The 19,833-nt window shown below is 37.4% G+C and overlaps 2 protein-coding genes across 9 annotated transcripts in view; one reads left to right on the forward strand and one right to left on the reverse strand.

The window, feature by feature from the left end:
- The first annotated feature begins 1,066 nt into the window (after positions 1 to 1,066).
- LOC306882095 (DNA mismatch repair protein Msh6-like) lies at positions 1,067 to 14,714 on the forward strand. 2 transcript variants are annotated; one of them, XM_079436557.1, is made up of 10 exons: positions 1,067 to 1,475; positions 2,867 to 3,075; positions 3,172 to 3,347; positions 4,000 to 6,553; positions 7,470 to 7,753; positions 9,601 to 9,718; positions 9,805 to 9,894; positions 10,751 to 10,905; positions 12,278 to 12,477; positions 13,813 to 14,714. In XM_079436557.1, exons 1-10 carry the CDS (start codon positions 1,246 to 1,248, stop codon positions 13,892 to 13,894), a joined length of 4,098 nt encoding a protein of 1,365 aa, XP_079292683.1. In that variant the 5' UTR covers positions 1,067 to 1,245; the 3' UTR covers positions 13,895 to 14,714. The 2 variants fall into 2 exon arrangements, 1 of the variants encoding a protein (XP_079292683.1); XR_013785213.1 differs by having other exon boundaries at positions 1,124 to 1,475; positions 9,805 to 9,961; positions 13,813 to 14,012.
- The window catches only part of LOC306882096 (F-box only protein 11-like), a 39,845-nt gene continuing 33,057 nt past the window's right edge, over positions 13,046 to 19,833 (reverse strand). For 2 of the 7 annotated variants that reach the window (XM_079436561.1, XM_079436559.1), the window contains exon 22: positions 13,046 to 15,189. In XM_079436561.1, the coding sequence (XP_079292687.1) occupies positions 15,060 to 15,189 (130 nt within the window). In that variant the 3' untranslated portion in view covers positions 13,046 to 15,059. The remainder of the gene's footprint in view (positions 15,190 to 19,833) is intronic. The other 5 variants (XM_079436562.1, XM_079436560.1, XR_013785214.1 and 2 more) reach the window with 5 other exon arrangements.

The raw sequence follows: 19,833 nt of genomic DNA on the forward strand, positions 1-19,833 counted from the left end.
TAACACTTTTTTGACTTCCTCAAATTGTCCACTTTGTTTTTTATCCACAGTAATTTCACACTTGTCTAGTACAAATATGTCGCTTTGATTCATAAATACAGTGTATATCTTTTTCTTTATTTACCCTCAAAAATTGGAAGTGAAATGTGACAACATGCCCCCTAGGTGGGGTACATTGTAACAGTTGTAACATGACCATATGACAACCTAAAATCTGATTTTATGAAAAAAATATATTATTTATTTAAAATAAAATAATGGCGTTTTTTAATCATTAAAAGTAATCTGATTTTTGAGTTTGACAATGAACATATTGCAAACATGCCTGGGACGACCTACATAAACGAGCCAAAATGCTTTCCATGTCTTGAAATAATAATTAATTAAACAATGATTGTCAGTCTTTATTCACCTGTTTCTCGTCGTTTCTCATTCAAATGTATTAAAGTAAATAGTGTGAATAGTCACAGAACAGCACTGTAACGCAGCGTTACATCTTACCGCATCTTTCATTTAAAACCTGTTAGTGTCTTCTACTAAACTGATAAATTACAGATTGGAGATTAAAATAATAGCAGATTTGTCTCGTTTTAAATTAGTAATAAAAATTGTGATGAAAATTTTACTTAAGCCAGAAATATAATTTTACTATGGTAAAATAAATGTTCAGTGATATCTTCAAAAGGCACTTTTTTTATCTATATAATGTTGATATGGTAACTAATAAATATAACAGCATGTGTGGAAATATTTAAACAAACGTGTGTTACAACCCCGCGTTACTTTGTGTCCCGCTCCCTTTTATTCAACCCGTTCGAAAAAAAACAACAATTCTAAATTGATATAATTGAAATGTGGCTTGCTTATATGTCTCATAAGATGTTACTAGAGGAACAAACATTCTATCTTTATGTTTGATTTCATTATTTTACATTTCTATTTACTTTGGCTCACACAGGGCGCATGCGTTTTAGACGGAAAACAGCTAACAAAACACATGCTTTGAAAATAAAAGCCACGTGGGTAAGGTAGTGTTTAAAGGATACACAGAGCTTCCTATTGGCCCACAGTCACGCGCGTCAGAAGAGCCTCCTCTTCCCTTTCCGCGCGCCAGCAGCGTTTTCCCGCGAACTCTCAGCTCCATCAGAACTCAGTTGAGCGGGACAGTTCTGGGTCTGCTGGGATGGAATATATGATTTTTTTGGAGTAATTAAACACTAAATCGCGCGGCACTCTTTTGGAGACATGGCGAAGCAAAGTTCTCTTTTTAATTTCTTCACGAAGTCGCCTCCTCTCGCGGTGAAGAAGGCTAAATCTAACCCATCTCCAGTGGAGGCAGATGCAGTGAGCAGATCCAACACCTCCCCCAAAGAAGAAGCCCAAGTCAACCGCAAGAAAACGCCATCAAAACCCGTCAAATCTAAGGCTGGACATGCCAAACTATTCGGAGAGAAAGCAGTCGCTGCTAAAGAGAGGTAACGTAACGTTACAGTAACTGCAATTGATGATTTTGGACTGGTTACCATGGTGATACCGTGGTACAGTAACGTCACTTTGATATATGCACTCAAATTAAGCTTGCAAATAAGTAAAATGGTATTCTTAAAAGTAACGTTACTGTACTGTTTTGTCATGAAGTTTACATTAGTGTTTTATTGCAAGGCATTTCCTAGAATGTTACATTTTTATATTTTTACTTGCATGGGCTTTGAACATGTTTCCATTGTAACCATTCTCAAGTATTAGTTGAATAATTGGCACTGTCAGAGAGGTTTTATTAGGAGAACTTACTAATATTTGACTCCACGTGTTACTTCTGCATGTTTGGCGGGAGACTTTGGGGAAGGGGGTGGATCAAGTTTCCCAGCGGTTTTTTTCTAGCTAGTTTTGACCAATAGGAGCGTCCGTTACAAAAATTCTCCATAGCAACCATACATCACGTTAAAATCCGTTACTAAAGTAGTCGTTACTCTAAAATAATACATTAATTTTGAGGTCAATATAAACCATAGATGAACATGTATGAGGCGAAAACGAGTGTAAGAACCCTGAAAATATTATAAATATATATTTATTTTATGACATTATTGGTATTTGTATTTACAGTGTTTTGTATATGTGACCCTGGACCACATAAATGTCAATTTAGTGTGAATAAATAAGCTTTTCATTGCTATATGGTTTGTTATGATAGGACAATATTCAGCTGAGATACAACTATTTGAAAATCTGGAATCTGAGGGTGTTAAAAAATCAAAATATTGAGAAAATCACCTTTAAAGTTGTCGTTAGCAATGCATATTACTTATTAAAAATGAAGTTTTGATATATTTACGGTAATAAATTTACAAAATATCTTCACGGAACATGATATTTACTTAATATTCCTAATGATTTTTGGCATAAAAGAAAAATCTGTAATTCTGACCCAAACAATGTATTTTTGGTTATTGCTACAGATATACCCCAGCAACTTAAGACTGGTTTTGTGCTCCAGGGTCACATATAGTATGTAGTTATATAGTATCGGGCCATAATCTGTTACCAAATCCTTATTTTATTAAGGGCTTATATATGGTTTGTTCTGTATTCTTTAAATGACTATATTTAATGTTTAATCTGTTGGGTCTATGACTGCTTCAAATGTGTTAATACACAAAATTATAATTATGAAAAGTACATTAATGTCATACTAATTTACAAATCAATTAGTTTTAGTAGTGTGACATAATACATTATTATAAACAACATTTTCAAGTTTTCTGAACATACCAGATAATATTTTTGTATCATATTTTAGGTGGATATGTGATTTTGCTCTTGCTTTATTTGAATGAATGTCTCACAAAGATCCTTGTTTCTCCAGCAGAGAACCGTCATCCTTATTTAGCGCTGGCACTCTGGTTTGGGCCAAGATGGAAGGCCATCCCTGGTGGCCCTGTATGATTGTTCCTCAGCCTCTCACCGGACAGCAGATGAGAGGCCGTGGCCGAGACCAAAGACTACACGTTCACTTCTTTGATGAACCACCAACCCGAGGTTGGGTTAGCACAAAATACATACGAGAGTATCAAGGTGAGCAGCTCTTTATTTCCTCTCAAGTTAGAGTATAAAGTATTATTCATATGTGAAAAATATTTTATTCTGACCTTACATACTTGTTCCTTCAAGGCTCTGATAGTGCAGATGCCAAATCCGGTGGCGTGTTCTTCAGCGGTAAGCCTGTGATCCGTAAGGCGATGGAGCTGGCAGACGTTGCGATGAAGGACAGTCCTGAGCAGAGACTGAAGATGTCCATGTGCACGGATCCTTCAGGTGACGAAGAGGAGGATGATGAGGATATGGAGGCGAGTGAAGAAAATTAATATTCACGTAAAAGACAGTTTGAAGAGGATTGAAAAATTAAAATTCAATTAGGCTACTTGTCTTAGTTTTTCCAAATCTGTATGATTTACTAATTAATGTTACCATGCATGGTGTCTACAGCCAAAAACAACACCGAAAAGCACCATAAAGTAGTTTATATGGAACTGTACTAATGCGTCTGAAGTAATGCAATAGTTTTGCATGACTGAAATGAAAGTAATTATTTACAGAAAACTGGCTTCTTTCTTTTTCACTTGTACTTTTTCATTGAATGTAAAAAAGCAACATTAACATTCACCAAAATGTTACCCTTTATCGGTATTTCAAGAGAAAATATTGACTTGTTGATCGTTCATGTTTTAGCTGTAGCCTGTCAGCATCTATCAAACAAAGTGTTTCTGTTGTACATGCAAGCTTTGACTACAAAAGAAAAATCTAGTTCTCAGAAATATAGGAGCTATGTGAGCTCACATAGCTGCAATTTGCATAAAACATAAACTACTTATTATAATTTCTTATGTGGTCTTTTAATTATTTTGTCCTTAGATGAAACATTGTATTAGCTTTTTATAATTGTATCACATTTCAGTTGTTTACATTATTTTAATTTCATTATGTAATATTTTATTGTAGGTTGATAAATCAACCTTATCGGATGCAGAAATGTCTGAGGAAGAGGTTAAAGAAAAGGCAAAGGCCAGTCAACGTTCATCTCGTGCTGCAGCTGAAAAAAGTAAAAACCCGAAGCGTCGCCGAATCGTGGTGGCGTCTGACAGCGATGACTCCGGTGAGGAATTCAAACCTGATCAGGCAGGAGGAAGCAGTGATGAGGATGATGAGGAGGGAGTGTGTAGCGGGGCGGAGGAAGAAGAAAGCGAGCCGGAGACGGAACCAGACAGCCCTGTGAAACCGGTGAAGCGCAAACGTCCTTCAGAAAAGCCTGCTAAGCCAAAGAGCAAACCAGATCCCCCAAAACGAGCACCTGCAGCTCTTTCATCAGTGGCGTCCGACACCAAATCTCGACTTTCTGCTTTCTCTGCACCGGACAACTTCGAAAGTCAGAGCGGCAGCACAAACGGGACAGATGGAGGACCAACTTTGTGGGACCACGAGAAGCTCGAGTGGCTGCAAGACGGCAAGAGAAAGGATGCACAGCGTAAACGCCAGTCTGACGAAAACTACGACCCTACGACTCTATACGTACCCGATGATTTCCTTAACAGGACGACACCTGGAATGCGCCGTTGGTGGCAGCTGAAGTCTGAGATGTTTGATACCGTTCTGTTCTACAAAGTCGGTAAGTTCTACGAACTCTACCACATGGACGCTGTGATTGGCGTCAATGAACTCGGCATTACCTTCATGAAGGGTACTTGGGCCCATTCTGGCTTCCCCGAAATCGGCTTTGGACGCTTCTCAGATGTTCTCGTGCAAAAGGGCTACAAAGTGGCTCGTGTGGAACAGACTGAGACCCCTGAGATGATGGAAGCACGATGTAAGACATTGGCGCGTCCCACTAAATTCGACCGCGTTGTCAAGCGAGAGGTTTGCCGAATCATCACGCGAGGGACTCAGACGTACAGTGTGCTCGACGGCACCCCTTCTGAAACTCAAAGCAAGTATCTGTTGAGCATTAAAGAGAAGAGCGAAGAGGACAGCGCGGGACACGGACACATCTACGGGGTGTGTTTCATTGACACCTCGGTGGGACGTTTCCATATCGGTCAATTCCAGGATGACCGTCATTGTTCCCGTTTGCGTACTCTGGTGGCGCATTATTCTCCTGCACAGGTGCTTTACGAGAGGGGCAACCCATCAAGTGAGACGCTGAAAATCTTTAAGGCCATCTTGTCGTCAACTCTACAAGAAGGCCTCAATGCTGGTTCGCAGTTTTGGGATGCGCAGAAGACCCTCAAGGTCCTTGCAGAGGAAGACTACTTCAACGAAAGCAAAGCCGACGATGAAAAGGCATCAGTGTTGCCTTCGACTCTAAAAGCAATGACGTCCGAATGCGATGCTTTATGTCTCACTCCAAAAACGGGTTACGAACTTGCTCTTTCTGCACTTGGCGGATGCATGTTCTACTTGAAGAAATGTCTAGTGGATAAGGAGCTTTTTTCAATGGGAAACTTGGAGGAGTATGTTCCTGTTGACGTGGAGATGGAGCAGGCTGGAGGAGCGTCCAGTTTCTTTGCCCAGACTCGTCAACGAATGGTTTTGGATGGAGTGACCCTTGCTAACCTTGAGATCCTTCAGAACAGCTCAACTGGAGGTCCTGAGGGAACCCTACTTGAGCGACTGGACACATGTTGCACTCCTTTTGGCAAACGCTTGCTAAAGCAATGGCTCTGCGCCCCTCTTTGCAATCCATCCTCCATTGGAGATCGCTTAGATGCTGTGGAGGACCTGATGGGCGCACCGTCCCAAGCGACCGAAGTCACAGACCTGCTAAAGAAGCTTCCGGATCTTGAAAGACTGCTTAGCAAGATTCACAGCATGGGTACTCCTTTGAAAGGACAGGACCATCCAGACTCCCGAGCCATTCTGTACGAAGAAGTCGTCTACAGCAAACGCAAGATCGCTGACTTTCTCGCAGCACTTGAGAGCTTTAAAGTTATGAGAGAAATTGTGTCGATCATGGAGCCAATTGCAGAAGGCTTCAAATCTAAACTGCTGCGTCAAGTGATGCTCCTCAAGACTGAAAACGAAGATGGGCTTTTTCCCGACCTTTCGCCAGAGCTCAAACGTTGGGATAAGGCTTTCGACCATCAGAAAGCTCGCACCACAGGCGTCATCACGCCAAAGGCCGGCTTCGATCCAGAGTTCGACCAAGCTTTAAATGGGATAAAAGACTGTGAGAGAGGCCTGCAGGAATACCTGGACCGACAGAAGAAGCGACTGGGCTGTAAGAATCTGTCGTATTGGGGAACGGGAAGGAACCGCTACCAGCTCGAAGTTCCAGACAGTGTTTCCGAGAGAAGCTTGCCAGATGAGTACGAGGTGAGGTCCACTAAGAAAGGCTGGAAACGGTACTCGACTAAGGATATTGAACGGCTGTTTTCAGAGCTACAGAGCTGGGAAGACAAACGAGACACAGCGCTGAAGGACTGCATGAGAAGACTCTTCTACAATTTCGACAAGAATTGCAAAGACTGGCAGACAGCAGTTGAATGCATGGCAGTGCTTGGTAAGAAAAATCAACTCTATATTTTATTTAAACTCTCAACTATGTTGATATATATTGTGTATACATCTACACAATGGAGAAGAGAACACATTGTTTTTCCTATTCATCAAAATATACTACATGCGTCATATTTACATCATATATATCATACTTTACATCTATAAAGCCAACATGCTATATTCATTCATAAGCTTTCAACTCCAATCTGAAAATAAGAGGTTTTTCGACTTAGGCTGTAGTTTATGTAGCTCTTCTTTATGGATAGGTGGTCAAAGTGTTGATTTGAGATAGTTACCATGCATTTACATGCACAATATGCTGATTAAAAAACAGCTCGTTAAAAACTGTTTAAAGGTTTATATGTAAATCAATAAGCTGACAAAGCAAGACACAAATGTCTTTGAACGTTGCACTTACATCTTTTGCAGCATCTTGGGCAATAACAGGACAGTTAAATATTTAAAAAAAAAAACATTTTTTCCATTCCACTGCCCTGCAACTCTGCATTTTTAAAAAGTCAGACATTCACATACAGTGTTTGTGTAAATTGCTAATGACATTTGTTCAGGTGTTTACATGCACATTACGCTTAATAAGGCAACAATCTGTAAGGTCAAGACTGTGCATGTAAATGAATTCAATTTAATTAATTCAAACGTTTTAGCAGCATGTTGCATTATTTGGCATTGAAAACACAATTACACCAAGGCATTCAAATTCTAAACACTATATTTTTAAATTTGAGTCCAGTGTGTCCATAACATTTACTATTGGAAACTGAGTTTAATATAAAAGTTTTACTTTTTTTCAAGAATTTGAGATTAAGATAATAGTAAATGCCATGCTTACTGAAAAAATGAGTGATGTATGTAATAGAATTTACAATTTAATTTTCTTGTTCTCTCCACCTCTGCAGACGTGCTGTTGAGCATGTCCCGGTACAGTCAGAGCGGCGACGGGCCCATGGCGAGACCAGAGATAGTTCTCCCGGGTGACGGGTCTCAGTCACACCCCTTCCTGGATCTCAGAGGGTCCCGTCACCCGTGTGTCACCAAGACCTTCTTTGGTGATGACTTCATCCCCAATGACATCTTCATCGGCTGTTCTGGTAGTGAAGAAGATGATGATGGTAAAGCACTTGCCCCATGTGTTTTGGTCACCGGGCCAAACATGGGAGGCAAGTCCACCCTAATGAGACAGGTGAGTGTTGCTAATCAGTTTTCAGCAAAAACAATCGTGTGTTACTGAAAATAAGCATTGTTTTGGGGTTTAAAACTGAATTAATGTCCAACAGTCCTCCGATCTTAAATTATAATTTAATGCATTGAATAGCAATACCGAATGTATTACACATGCAATTCTTTTCCTGAATACATTTTGCATACAGACGCTTTTACCCAAAATGACTTGCATTGCAGTCAAAGTATACATTTTTATGATTCAGCTATTCATGGCTTATTTTCACTTAAAAATCCACTAAATCCAGATCTGGTGTAACTTTCCCGTGTTTTTTTTTATAATTTTGAGCACACCAAAATAATTTTGAACTGAATTGTGATTAAATTTCAAATTTCATTGTGCTTTGCATTGTTTAGTAAAGAATTGTAATCAAATTATTGTCAGAGAAGATAATTATACCATTACAGCCCTCATCATTTAATAGTGACTTTGAATGTAGATAAGAAACATTTAGGCAAATTTCACCCTATAACATGTTGAGCAGCTGTTCAGGCAGGAAGAAGGATGTGGTTTGAGCTCTTATTTATGGAAATGCAGGTTTCTGTATCGTGCTTTCTGCCAGTTTTGTTTAGGCCTGTAAATTCTACTGAAGAACATGAAAAATAATAAGAGTAATTAATTCTGTAAAAATCATAAATCTTGTGGGGTTTTTATTTTTTATTTTATTTTAAATAAAAGAAAAGGATATGGTTTGAGCTCTTATTTATGGGAATTTCAGGTTTCTATATCCATAATGCAAACTCCTCACCTTTCAGTGACAACTCACTTTTTTTGAGGTCAAAATAGGTAACCTATGAGATTTGCTTAGATCCCATGAGAAAGTGTTTTTATGAGGGGGGGGTCTTACAGGGGTAAATAAAGAACTGGTTGTTTCAGTTTTCAGTAAGTTTTGCATAGTATTTTCATTTTCATTAATCTTTACTTCAAAAACAAAGTCTAAAAAGGGTAATATTTAATGTATTTGAGGTCAGAGATGTGGGAACGGTGAAGAGAGAGAGAGGGCAAGCATTTTACATTGTAGGTCAGCATTGCCGGCTAATCAGCCAATATTGTCTTAAATAGCCTGAACAGTACCTCATATTTTATAACATGGGATTTTGACCAAATATATTCAATATTGATTTTTGTAAACTGGTGCAAGTTATAGTGAATTTTTTAAATTTTTTTATTTTTTGTGAGTGAAAAATTACAGTTTTGGACATGTAAGGTAATAAAATAACATACCTTAAAGTAACCACAAATGAGCATGTAAAGCAAATATCTTTCAAAGAAATTCTGTGTGGAGCATGCTCCCGATCCATGCAACGATCTCACATTTTTTCCACCTTACCTGTTGCATCTCTGATTATTGACAGGAAATTCTGTCAATAAACAAAATATTAATAATAACATAATATTAATAAAAGCTTTAAATATCAAATTTGCATTTATATATATATATATATATATATATATATATATATATATATATATATATATATATATATATATATATATATATATATATATATATATATATATATATATATATATATATATATATATATATATATAATTTTTTTTTTTTTTTTTTTTTTTATGAAAAGGAATTTATTGTTCAAAAGGGGTGGGAAATATTGTAGAACTACACAAATGTATTAACCTCATATTAATTGTATGGAATATTTGTACTTTTGAAAATATTTTCTCTTTCCGCAGGACTGTTGAAGTGACTTAACATGTTAATGCCCTGTTAAAATGAAATGCGTATCAGATTTGACCCTGTGTTCTCCTATAAAACCTGTTTTATATGGCCGTGTGTTTTTCAGTGTGGTCTGGTGGTGATTTTGGCCCAGCTGGGCTGCTATGTACCTGCTGAGAGCCTGCGCCTCACTCCTGTGGACCGAGTCTTCACTCGTCTTGGCGCCTCTGATCGTATAATGTCAGGTAAGTTGCCACTTGTTTCTTATCCGTTCAACCCTCATGTGTGAGCTTCACTCTGGATACTTAATAGACCATGTTTGGTTTTCTAGGTGAAAGTACGTTCTTTGTGGAGCTGAGCGAGACGGCCAGCATCCTGCTGCACGCCACCAACCACTCCCTCGTCCTGCTGGATGAACTGGGTGATTTAGTTGCTCATCTCACATTAAACTTTGCACACACTAAAGGAAAAGCAAAATTCTAAACTGAGTAAGTTCTAGGGCTGGGCGATATAGCGAAAATTTTTTTAAATTTAACCACTGTATTTTTAAATTAACCCAGTTTATTGAGACAAACAACATATATATATATATATATATTATTATTATTTTTTTTTATTTATTTATTTTTTTTTTAACACTCAAACACAAAATAAAAATTAAACCAATATCTCCTTTATCCTTTAAACTCAGATTAAGGAAACTTTTGGCTTGTTTCCCGAAGCCACAGGAGGGTGCAATAAGCAAAATAATGCAGTGCTTGAATGTAATGAAATAACTGTCTATTAAAAAAATGCGTAACGTCTAAGTTAACATATATAAGTCAAATATAGTTTCAAATATTGCAAAAACAATTATGAACAAAATAGCATCACGTCATATTTGTCCATCTAAAAAATGCACATTTGGTTTTGCTTTTAACCTAATCAAAAATGCAGCGACGTCCCTTACATCATCACCGCATCTCGTGCGCCACGGATGACGCACATCTAACATTCGAGTGTACCACTTTTGCATTCAAATGCAAATGTTTTGTTTTAAATTCGACTAATATTCATTTTTTTATTTACAATCTCCTCGTCACAGGCAGGCACAGCACTCATTTCAGCATGTGTTCATGTGTGCTGTCTGCGTCACTCGTAGCACGTGCCTATATCGTGTGATATATCGAACGTTTTTTTCTATCGTTATCGTTGAAGGTGTACCGTCGATAAATATCGATACCGTTTTATCACCCAGGCCTAGTAAGTTCTAACCTTTTGCTTGGCCTGAACCGCAGGCAGAGGTACGGCCACGTATGACGGCACAGCCATTGCGAGCGCTGTGGTGAACGAGCTGTCAGAGAAGATCTGCTGCCGGACCCTGTTCTCCACTCATTACCACTCACTGGTGGAGGACCACGTCCAGGACCCCGCCGTCAGACTCGGACACATGGTCAGTTTCACTGTCTTCACCTTCATACTGAAAATATCACTTAACTGACCAAAATACTTTACAACAAAAACAGTTTCAGTAATATTCTGTGGCCTGCCGATGATTACAATGTAAAATGTTTGTTGCAAAAATCATTTACACTAATGCACATCAGGATTATTATTAACTACATCCATTTTAAAAAAAAAAGTTAATTGAAATAACATTAAATGAAATGAAATGCAAAAAACGTTTACATTTTTCATTTTTGTTTAGCTTAGCTTGAAATATTAAAATTACAAACTGAAATATTGATTAAAAAACTATATAGCCAGAAATTCAAATGTAAACAGAAAATATAAAAATATGTACATATGAATTAAAAAAACTAAAATAATAAAATATGAATAAAAACTTTAATATTATATAAATAATACGAAAATATCACACGCATTGTAACTTGGAAAATCTATAAATAAGAAAAGTTTAAAAGTAAAAAATAAATAAATCTTTAAAAGTACAGCCACAAAACTATATATTTACTTGCCCTTCTAATACTAGCACTGTTTCTATTCTCTACTTGTTTTGTTTATTTGTATAACACTTGATCCTTTAACACTTGCACTCTTTACAATAATTTCTCTTTAAAAAAATAGAGCTGCTTTGTAAAAAAATAAAAAATAAAAAGTCGCTTTGGATAAAGGCGTCTGCTAAATGACTAAATGTAATGTGATTATAAATATAAATAAGAACAACAAAATTACATTAACTAAAATGAAAATGAAAACAGTATAAAAATAAAAACTTAATTCAAAATATTAAACGAATAAAGATAGGAAAATAACACTGCAGTGTAACTTAGAAAGTCTGTAAGTAATACATGTTTGAATGTAAAAAAATAAATAAAAAATCTTTGAAAGTACAGCCATAAAACAATATAGACATTTAAAATATATATATTATATTAATATTTTTAATATTATATAATATTATTAAAAACTAAAATATGAACTAAAATTAAAGCAAAGACAGAAAATATAAAAAAAAGCGCATTTAAAATATAATATAATAACTGTAATGGTGTATAAATGATACTAAATTTACTTTATAAATAATAAAGTCTATAAATAATGATTGTTTGAGAAATCTTTTAAAGTAGTCACAAATCTAGACATTAAATAATTAAAATGGGAAAATATATAAATTAATTTACTAATCATTTACTAACCTTTTGTTTATATCCAGGTTTTCAGCTTCTGACATGACTCTTTAAAACTGATATCTTTCATACATTATATCCGTAATGTTTTTTTTTCACAATGCATGTTACTGGTCTTATTGTGAGCAATATGTTTTGGTTGCGATTCAATGATCTCCCTGTGTTTGCTGTCAGGCCTGTATGGTGGAGAATGAGTGCGAGGACCCCAGTCAGGAGACCATCACCTTCCTGTACAAGTTCATCGCTGGCGCGTGTCCCAAGAGTTACGGCTTCAACGCGGCTCGCCTGGCCAACATCCCGGAGGAAGTCATCCAGTCCGGCCATAAGAAGGCCCACGAGTTTGAGAGGAGCACTGTGTCTCTCCGGATATTCAAGTGAGTGACCTTACGATCGGTGTTCTGGTTGGAGCGTTCGGTGCTTTTTACACCCAAATGACCAGAATCTGTGCATTTTAGCATAGTCTTTTTTACTTTTTATTTTAATTTACTTACAGATGTGTTTATGAAAATGCCGCCATGCAAAATTCTTAATGCAGGATATCTGTAGGGTCTTAAAAAGGTTTTTAAGTCTTAATTTGCCCATCCATAAATTAAGGTCCTAAACCAAAGCAGAAAGTCTTATTCATAGTCATTGCATTAATTGTTTTATGCATTGCAACAAAAAAATAAATTACACTTTACAATAAGGTTCATTAATAAACTACATTAGCTAACATGAACTACGTCTACAGCATTTATTAATCATAGTTAATTTCAGCATTTACTAATGCATTATTAAAATCAGAAGTTGTGCTTGTTAACATTAATGCACTATAAACTAACAATGAATAACTGTATTTTTAACATTAACAAAGCTTAATAAATAGTGTAATAAATGTATTGTTCATTCATGTTAGTTAATACGTTATTGCAATGTTAACAAATGACACTTTATTGTAATGTTGCCAAAAAAATGAATATCTTTTAATAGTATTTTTGTCTTGTTTTCCAGTACAAATATCTAAACATCCTTAAATCAAGATGCATTTACTTGAATTAAAATATTAAATAATTTTGCTTGTAATATCTCATATTCTTTGAGGAAAAACTAATTATTTGATCAATTTGAATTGCACCCTTAAAGTTCTTCATGCACTCCTGCATTTTTTTCAAATTAAAAGCACATGCTCCTCAGTGGGGGGGAGCTGAAGCTTCAACTCATGCTTTCTGCAGCACATGCCGCAGTGTCAATCTTATGTTCACCCATATATAAAACTCGTTTCTAATTGTTTAGCATCAAAATCTTTGTTCTTCTGCCTGTTTTATCTGTCAGATGTTATATTTGAAACTGCATCTCAGAGTCTCTCACCGTTGCAGCTGAAGCTGGTTTCACGTTATGGACTCGAAACTCCAAAAAGAGTCACTGTGCTGCTGTTTCCACACTTCATTAAGCCGCACAGCCATTCTCAACAGTGATAATAAACTGAAAAGTCTCTCAAGTACCAAACCAACACATTAAAAGCATTATATAACGCAAGGTCGACTGGAGTTAAGACTGCTTAAAATGAGGCTTTGCCATCAAACAAAAGTGTCCAACACTAAAAATACAGTTTTGATGAATTAAATGAACAGAAATGCATTCCCAGGCCAGTTAAAAGTGAGAATGTTTGTTTATAATGCAAGTTCAGATCCTGTACTAGTTTATTTACAATGTTCTCGTTTGTTCAACAGGAAGTTGTGCTCATTTGCTGAAAACCCCACCGCTGACCGCGAGCAGTTCACAACACTGGTTCAGATGATCGGCAGCTTGTGATGGAAAATGTTTTTTCTTTAAGTTATACTGTTCACCATTCCATGAGTTATTGTGTTGTCACATAGAAAGCAAGCACTCACTACTGAAATGATCTAATAAAGTTTATTTTTAAAAATGTAACACGTTCCTCTGACTAGGAAATTAAACTTTTGATTAATTACTAACAGCTACATTATGGTTATCGAGTACTTCACAATATATTAAGTCTAGATGTCATGGAACATGCATACAATTCAGGCCGTATGAGAACCCACAGTCACCAAATACAGTTGGATGGAGGGGGGAAAAAAGCACAAAAAAGCTGTACAGATATTCATCAGAGCTTCAAATCAGCACGAAGCCTCTTAAAATCTCCAGCAATGTCACTTCGGTTCACGTCGCCTCGCTCGCGCCATTCAGAGCGAAGCGGCGCGAGAACGCAATGCTTTCGCAAGTCTGGCGTCTTACAGAATGGTTCGCACTTTTAAATCCAGCCGTTGACCAATCCGGATGAGGGGGCGGGGCTAATCATTTAAATCGCTTCCGAACTTATGCATATGGGCCGAATTGTTACCACCAGCCTCGTGAAAACACTTCATTTCACTTTCACACTCAAAACATTGCTGGAGAATACTTAGTGTTTCTCTTTCTTTTCTTTTTTTTTCAAATCTCTTTCACAGAAAGAACATACATCCTGGGACATGAGAACAAATACAGCAATCTAAGGTATAAACAACCCCGAAATTAATAAACTTATAATAAAATAAAGACATTCAAGTACATTTACGATTTTTGCTTGAAAATACAAAACTACATGAGAAAGCATTAAAATCAAACCAACTAAAAAATAAAATAAAACAAAAGCAAAATTGAAGTGCTGGGTCTTTTTTTTTTTTCATACATATACAAGAGCGTGGTGACGGCTGCATGGGAAGTATCGAGTTTATACGCCCTGGGTCCGTTTCTCTCATCATTTTCCATCCCACGAATCCTGAGTCGCCGTCCCGCACGATCCGAGAGCGGCAGGCAGAAACGGGATCCACAGCAGAATGTCTGTTAAATAGAAATGTTTCCTCTGCGTTTACGCAATGCTTTCTTTCTCCGAGAGTTTGAATAAAATTGAATTATTTCTAGCATGTAATCTCATCTGAGCACATGGAGTCTGTCGGTTCGGAGCGGCTCCGCTTCAGTTGTGCTGTAGCGTGTTGGACTCTATAGGAGGCGCCGAATCGTACAGCGTGTCTGTGTCGTGCGTCGGCTCTCCGGCTAGTGTGCAAGGGTTCGACAGAGTCCCTGCGCCGCAGTCACAGAAAAACCTGCAGACAGAAACACATTCAGTCACACACTGAAGATGCACAAATGAGGATTAAAAGAAACAAATATGTATAAACACACACAAAAGAAAAATATATAGGGTTGCAAAGGGGTGGAAAATGTTGGAATTTTTTTTACTTTTTTGAAACCCTAATTGTATACAGAGAGAGAAAATGTGTGTGTGTATATTTTGTTTCTTCATACACGCACACACACATATACACATACAGTGGTGTGAAAAAGTGTTGGCCCCTTTTTTTTTTTTGCATGTGTGTCACACTTTAATGTTTCAGATCATCAAACTAATTTAAATATTAATCAAAGATAACAAGTAAACAACATGTAGTTTTTAACAAGTAAACATGTAGTTTGTACCTGTTTTTCTATTCAGGTTGTGACGATTTTAATTTGAGGTGCCAGCCTGGTAACTATCCAGACAATTTAGTAGTAAATAAAAAGAAAACCAAAACGTCCCAAAGGAATCTAATACATGTTATATCCATTTATAAGATCCCTATCATATCCTATCTATAATCACGTGTTATGTTATTAATTCAAATGACCCTTCAGCAACCAAACAAGCAGGTGAAAATAACATATATTCACAGTTTCAGGAAATACATTACACATTCACAATATCTTCTCTGAATTCAACAATACAATAAATCCAAACATATCAAAAATGACAAAAAAACCAAACACAAAAATACTTCACGGAAAAGCAAGTAATATGTAACTTCATAGCTCCCAGTCCATTCAAAACGTATTTAGCAGGGTGATTTTCACTCATGTAATGTCCATACCTTACATTCCACAAATATGGTGATAAACGTCGGCCGACCTGACATCGTTCATAGTGTAAATCACCAAACGCGTTACGAAATGTCCGTTGAGCATTGGTAGTTCAAAACTGTATCCAATTCCAAATAAAGAAACAAAAACCCACCCCTAAACAAACAAGGGAAATACAATTAGCACAGAAATAACCATCAATTTCCTCCTTTAATAATAAACAACAAAAAAGGAGAATTGCACTTACACTTTCCCTAACATGCTTGACTTATCTTCAATCTCCGTTTTAAATCATGTTAACGGCATAACTTCTCCCCAAACACATCATCAACGGGAGAAATAAGCATTCTGAACACGACTTCAGCGGCAGACTCGAATCACTCCCAATATGGCATCAACAGGAGAAACAAGCACTCCGAAAACTTCCACAGATTCAGAGGGAGATTCAAACACTCACAATTCGGCTTCAGCAGAAGAACAGAGAAAGACTTAGAGGACGTCGACCTGAACATGTGAAACGCTAACAACACCGGACATTTATTTCCTCTCTAAAAATGACGTCATATTCCAATAAGGAAAATTTAAAGGGGAAGACCTCTTTTATTAGCAGAGTTCATCACATGAAATTCGCTACACTCCCCCTCCCCTGAAAAAAGTTTACATATACGATTAAAACCCAAGGAAATCCTCCTCCTCACTTTCTTCAGCAAAAATGTTCAACAATCTTTGACGTTCAATTTTGTCAAGTTCTGTTTGCATTTCAGCATCACTGAATCCAAAGAACTCCTCCTCCGCACTTTCTTCAGCAAAAATGTTCAACAATCTTTGACGTTCAATTTTGTCAAGTTCTGTTTGCATTCCAACATCATTAGATCTCTTGTATTCCTCTTCATCAATGAAAGAATTTGAAATCTTTTGACTCTCTCTTTTCACTTTCAGGTCAACATCATTTAGTTCCTGCATTTCTGCAGCTAAAGGATAGCAAGGTTTTAACTTCGATACATGCACAATACGACCATCTTCGCCAGTATCCTCCAATACAATTGCATAATTAAGAGGCCCCTTTTTCTCTACAATCCTATACGGACCATTCCATTTAGGTGCAAGTTTAGCAGAAAATGATTTTTCTGCCTTGGAATACGGGTGGGTTTTTAACCAAACCCGGTCTTGCTCCTCGTATTTGCTTTCTCTTCTGTCCTTGTCATAGTTTCTTTTCTGACGTCTTTTAGCTTTACATAGATTTTTACTAACAAACTCCTGCATTCTACTCAATTTCTCTGCTTGAGCATAGACTGAAGAGTCGGGAATACATTCCCTCGGCTGTAACAAAACATCCAGAGGACCTCGCAAAGGTCTATTCAAATTCAACTCAGCTGGTGTTACACCCAGCGACTCATGAACAGCCGAATTCAAGGCAAATCGGAACTCAGGTAAGTCTTTATCCCAATGTTTATGATTATTACCAATGTACATGGAAATCATTACTTTTAAGGTACGATTTATCCTCTCCGTCAGGTTGGTCTGCGGATGATAAGCAGTTGTTCGTTTTGGAGAAACATTCCACCTTTTACACGTTTCTTTGAAGAGAGCTGAAACAAACTGAGAACCTTGATCGGACAGTATATAGTCAGGTACTCCCCATCTAGTAAAGATATCCCTTGTCATAACCCGGACAATTGCCTCAGCTGTGGCCTGTCGAAGGGGAAATAACTCCACCCAACGTGTGTAATAATCAACGAACACTAAAAGATACATATTACGATTAGAACTCCGTGGAAAGGGGCCCATGATATCAACTCCTAACATTTCCCATGGTCGATGTACCTCAGTTTGTTGTAACTTCCCTGCCACTTTTCGTCCTTCAGGCTTATACAGCTGACACTGCTGACAACAACGAACACAGTCCACAACATCAGGATTCATTTTGGGCCAATATACAAGAGACTGCAGCCTTTTGTACGTTTTAAAACGTCCTAAATGTCCAGCTAATGGATCTTCATGGACGTTTTGAAGAAGTTTAGGACGAAGAGAAGTAGGAATGTAAATTTGATAAATAGTTTTGTAAGGTAATTTCTGCACTCTATAGACCTTATCTTCCAGGATAGTAAATGTAGTGGTAGCATTTACAACAATAGGTTGTCCAGTATCCATGATGGTCCTATAAAGTGATTGGATTTCTGGATCACATTGTTGTGCTTTCCATATCTCCTCATCAGAGATTTGCCAGACCTGGGATATGTCCTCCTTGTTTGACAGCATAGTAGCACAGATTGGTAAGGAAAATCCAGAGTTTTCTACAGGAGCTCGGGATAGAGCATCTGGAACAGTATTATACTTCCCCTTCCTGTATTCAACATCAAAACTGAATTCTTGAAGTCTCAGTGCCCATCGAATCAAGCGTGTACTAGGCTTTTGAGTTCTAAAAACCCAGACAAGAGAGGAGTGATCAGTGACCACTGTAAAGTGTCTCCCTTCCAAATAGTACCTCCATTTCTCAATGGCCCAAACAACGGCCAAACACTCTTTTTCAGTCGTGGAGTAGTTCCTCTCAGCTTTATTTAAACTACGACTGGCAAAAGCCAGAACTTCTTCTTTTCCAAATCCCACCTGTTGTACAAGTACTGCCCCCAACCCAACATCACTAGCATCCGTATATACAGTGAAAGGAAGATTTAACTTTGGATGTCCCAAGATGGGTGGGGATACAAGATGTTTCTTCAGGACTTCAAAAGATTCTTGGCACTTTTCACTCCACACAAACTTACTACCTTTCCGTTTTAGGGCATTTAGGGGCTCTGTAAGCAGTGAGAAGTTGGGCACAAAACGATGATACCACCCTGTCATTCCAAGAAATCTTTGAAGTTCTTTCAGAGATTTGGGTGTAGGAAACTCCTGTACTGCCTTTATTTTCTCCGGATCAGCCTCCACTCCTGCTGGTGAAACTACATGTCCAAGAAATTTTAAGGAGGTACAGAAAAAACGACTCTTTTTCATGTTAACAGTAAGATTGGCCCCTCGAAGCTTGTCCAGAACAGCTTGCACATCTTGAAAATGCCGTTCAATGGTTGGAGAATAAATAATGATGTCATCCAAGTACACAAAACAGATTGTACCACGAAGTTCTCCCAGAACTCGTTCCATCAACCTTTGGAAGGTTGCAGGAGCATTCTTAAGTCCAAACGGCATAACATTGAACTGAAATAGTCCTAGTGGGCACACAAAGGCAGTTTTATCTTTACTTTCTTTATCCATAAGGACCTGCCAATATCCACTATTTAAGTCCAAAGTCGAAAAAACTGCTGCTCCAGCCAATGATTCCAGGATTTCTTGAATAGTCGGTAAAGGATAAGCATCTGTTTGGGAGACAGAATTTAATTTCCGATAATCAACACAAAATCTAAGTCCTCCTGTTGGTTTAGGTATCATAACCACAGGAGCGGCCCAGGCTGAAGATGAGGGTTCAATAATTTTATTCTCCAACATCTCACTAATGTGTTCTTTCATGATATTCCGTTTAGAAAGGGAAACACGATAAGACTTTTGCTTAATAGGCATTTCTTGTGTCAAAAATATCTTATGAGTAAGTACATTAGAGCATCCCAATTTTGTTGTACAAACGTCAGCATTTTCATCTATTTGTGCAAACAGCTGCTGTTTTTCACCCTCTGTTAAATTAACATCATGGATAATGGGGTAAAAGGATTTCACCGATTCCTCTAGATCCAAAGACTCTATTGGACCAGGAGCTATAGCAGAGAATAAAGCAACCTGTGACTCCATAATCCATCCTTGAGGTTCTTTCTGGAAAACATGTTTTTCCTTCTCATCCTGGAACCAATACATCTGATTCATAA

The sequence above is a fragment of the Barbus barbus genome (genome assembly GCF_936440315.1).
Source record: "Barbus barbus genome assembly, chromosome: 16".
Taxonomy (NCBI): domain Eukaryota; kingdom Metazoa; phylum Chordata; class Actinopteri; order Cypriniformes; family Cyprinidae; genus Barbus; species Barbus barbus.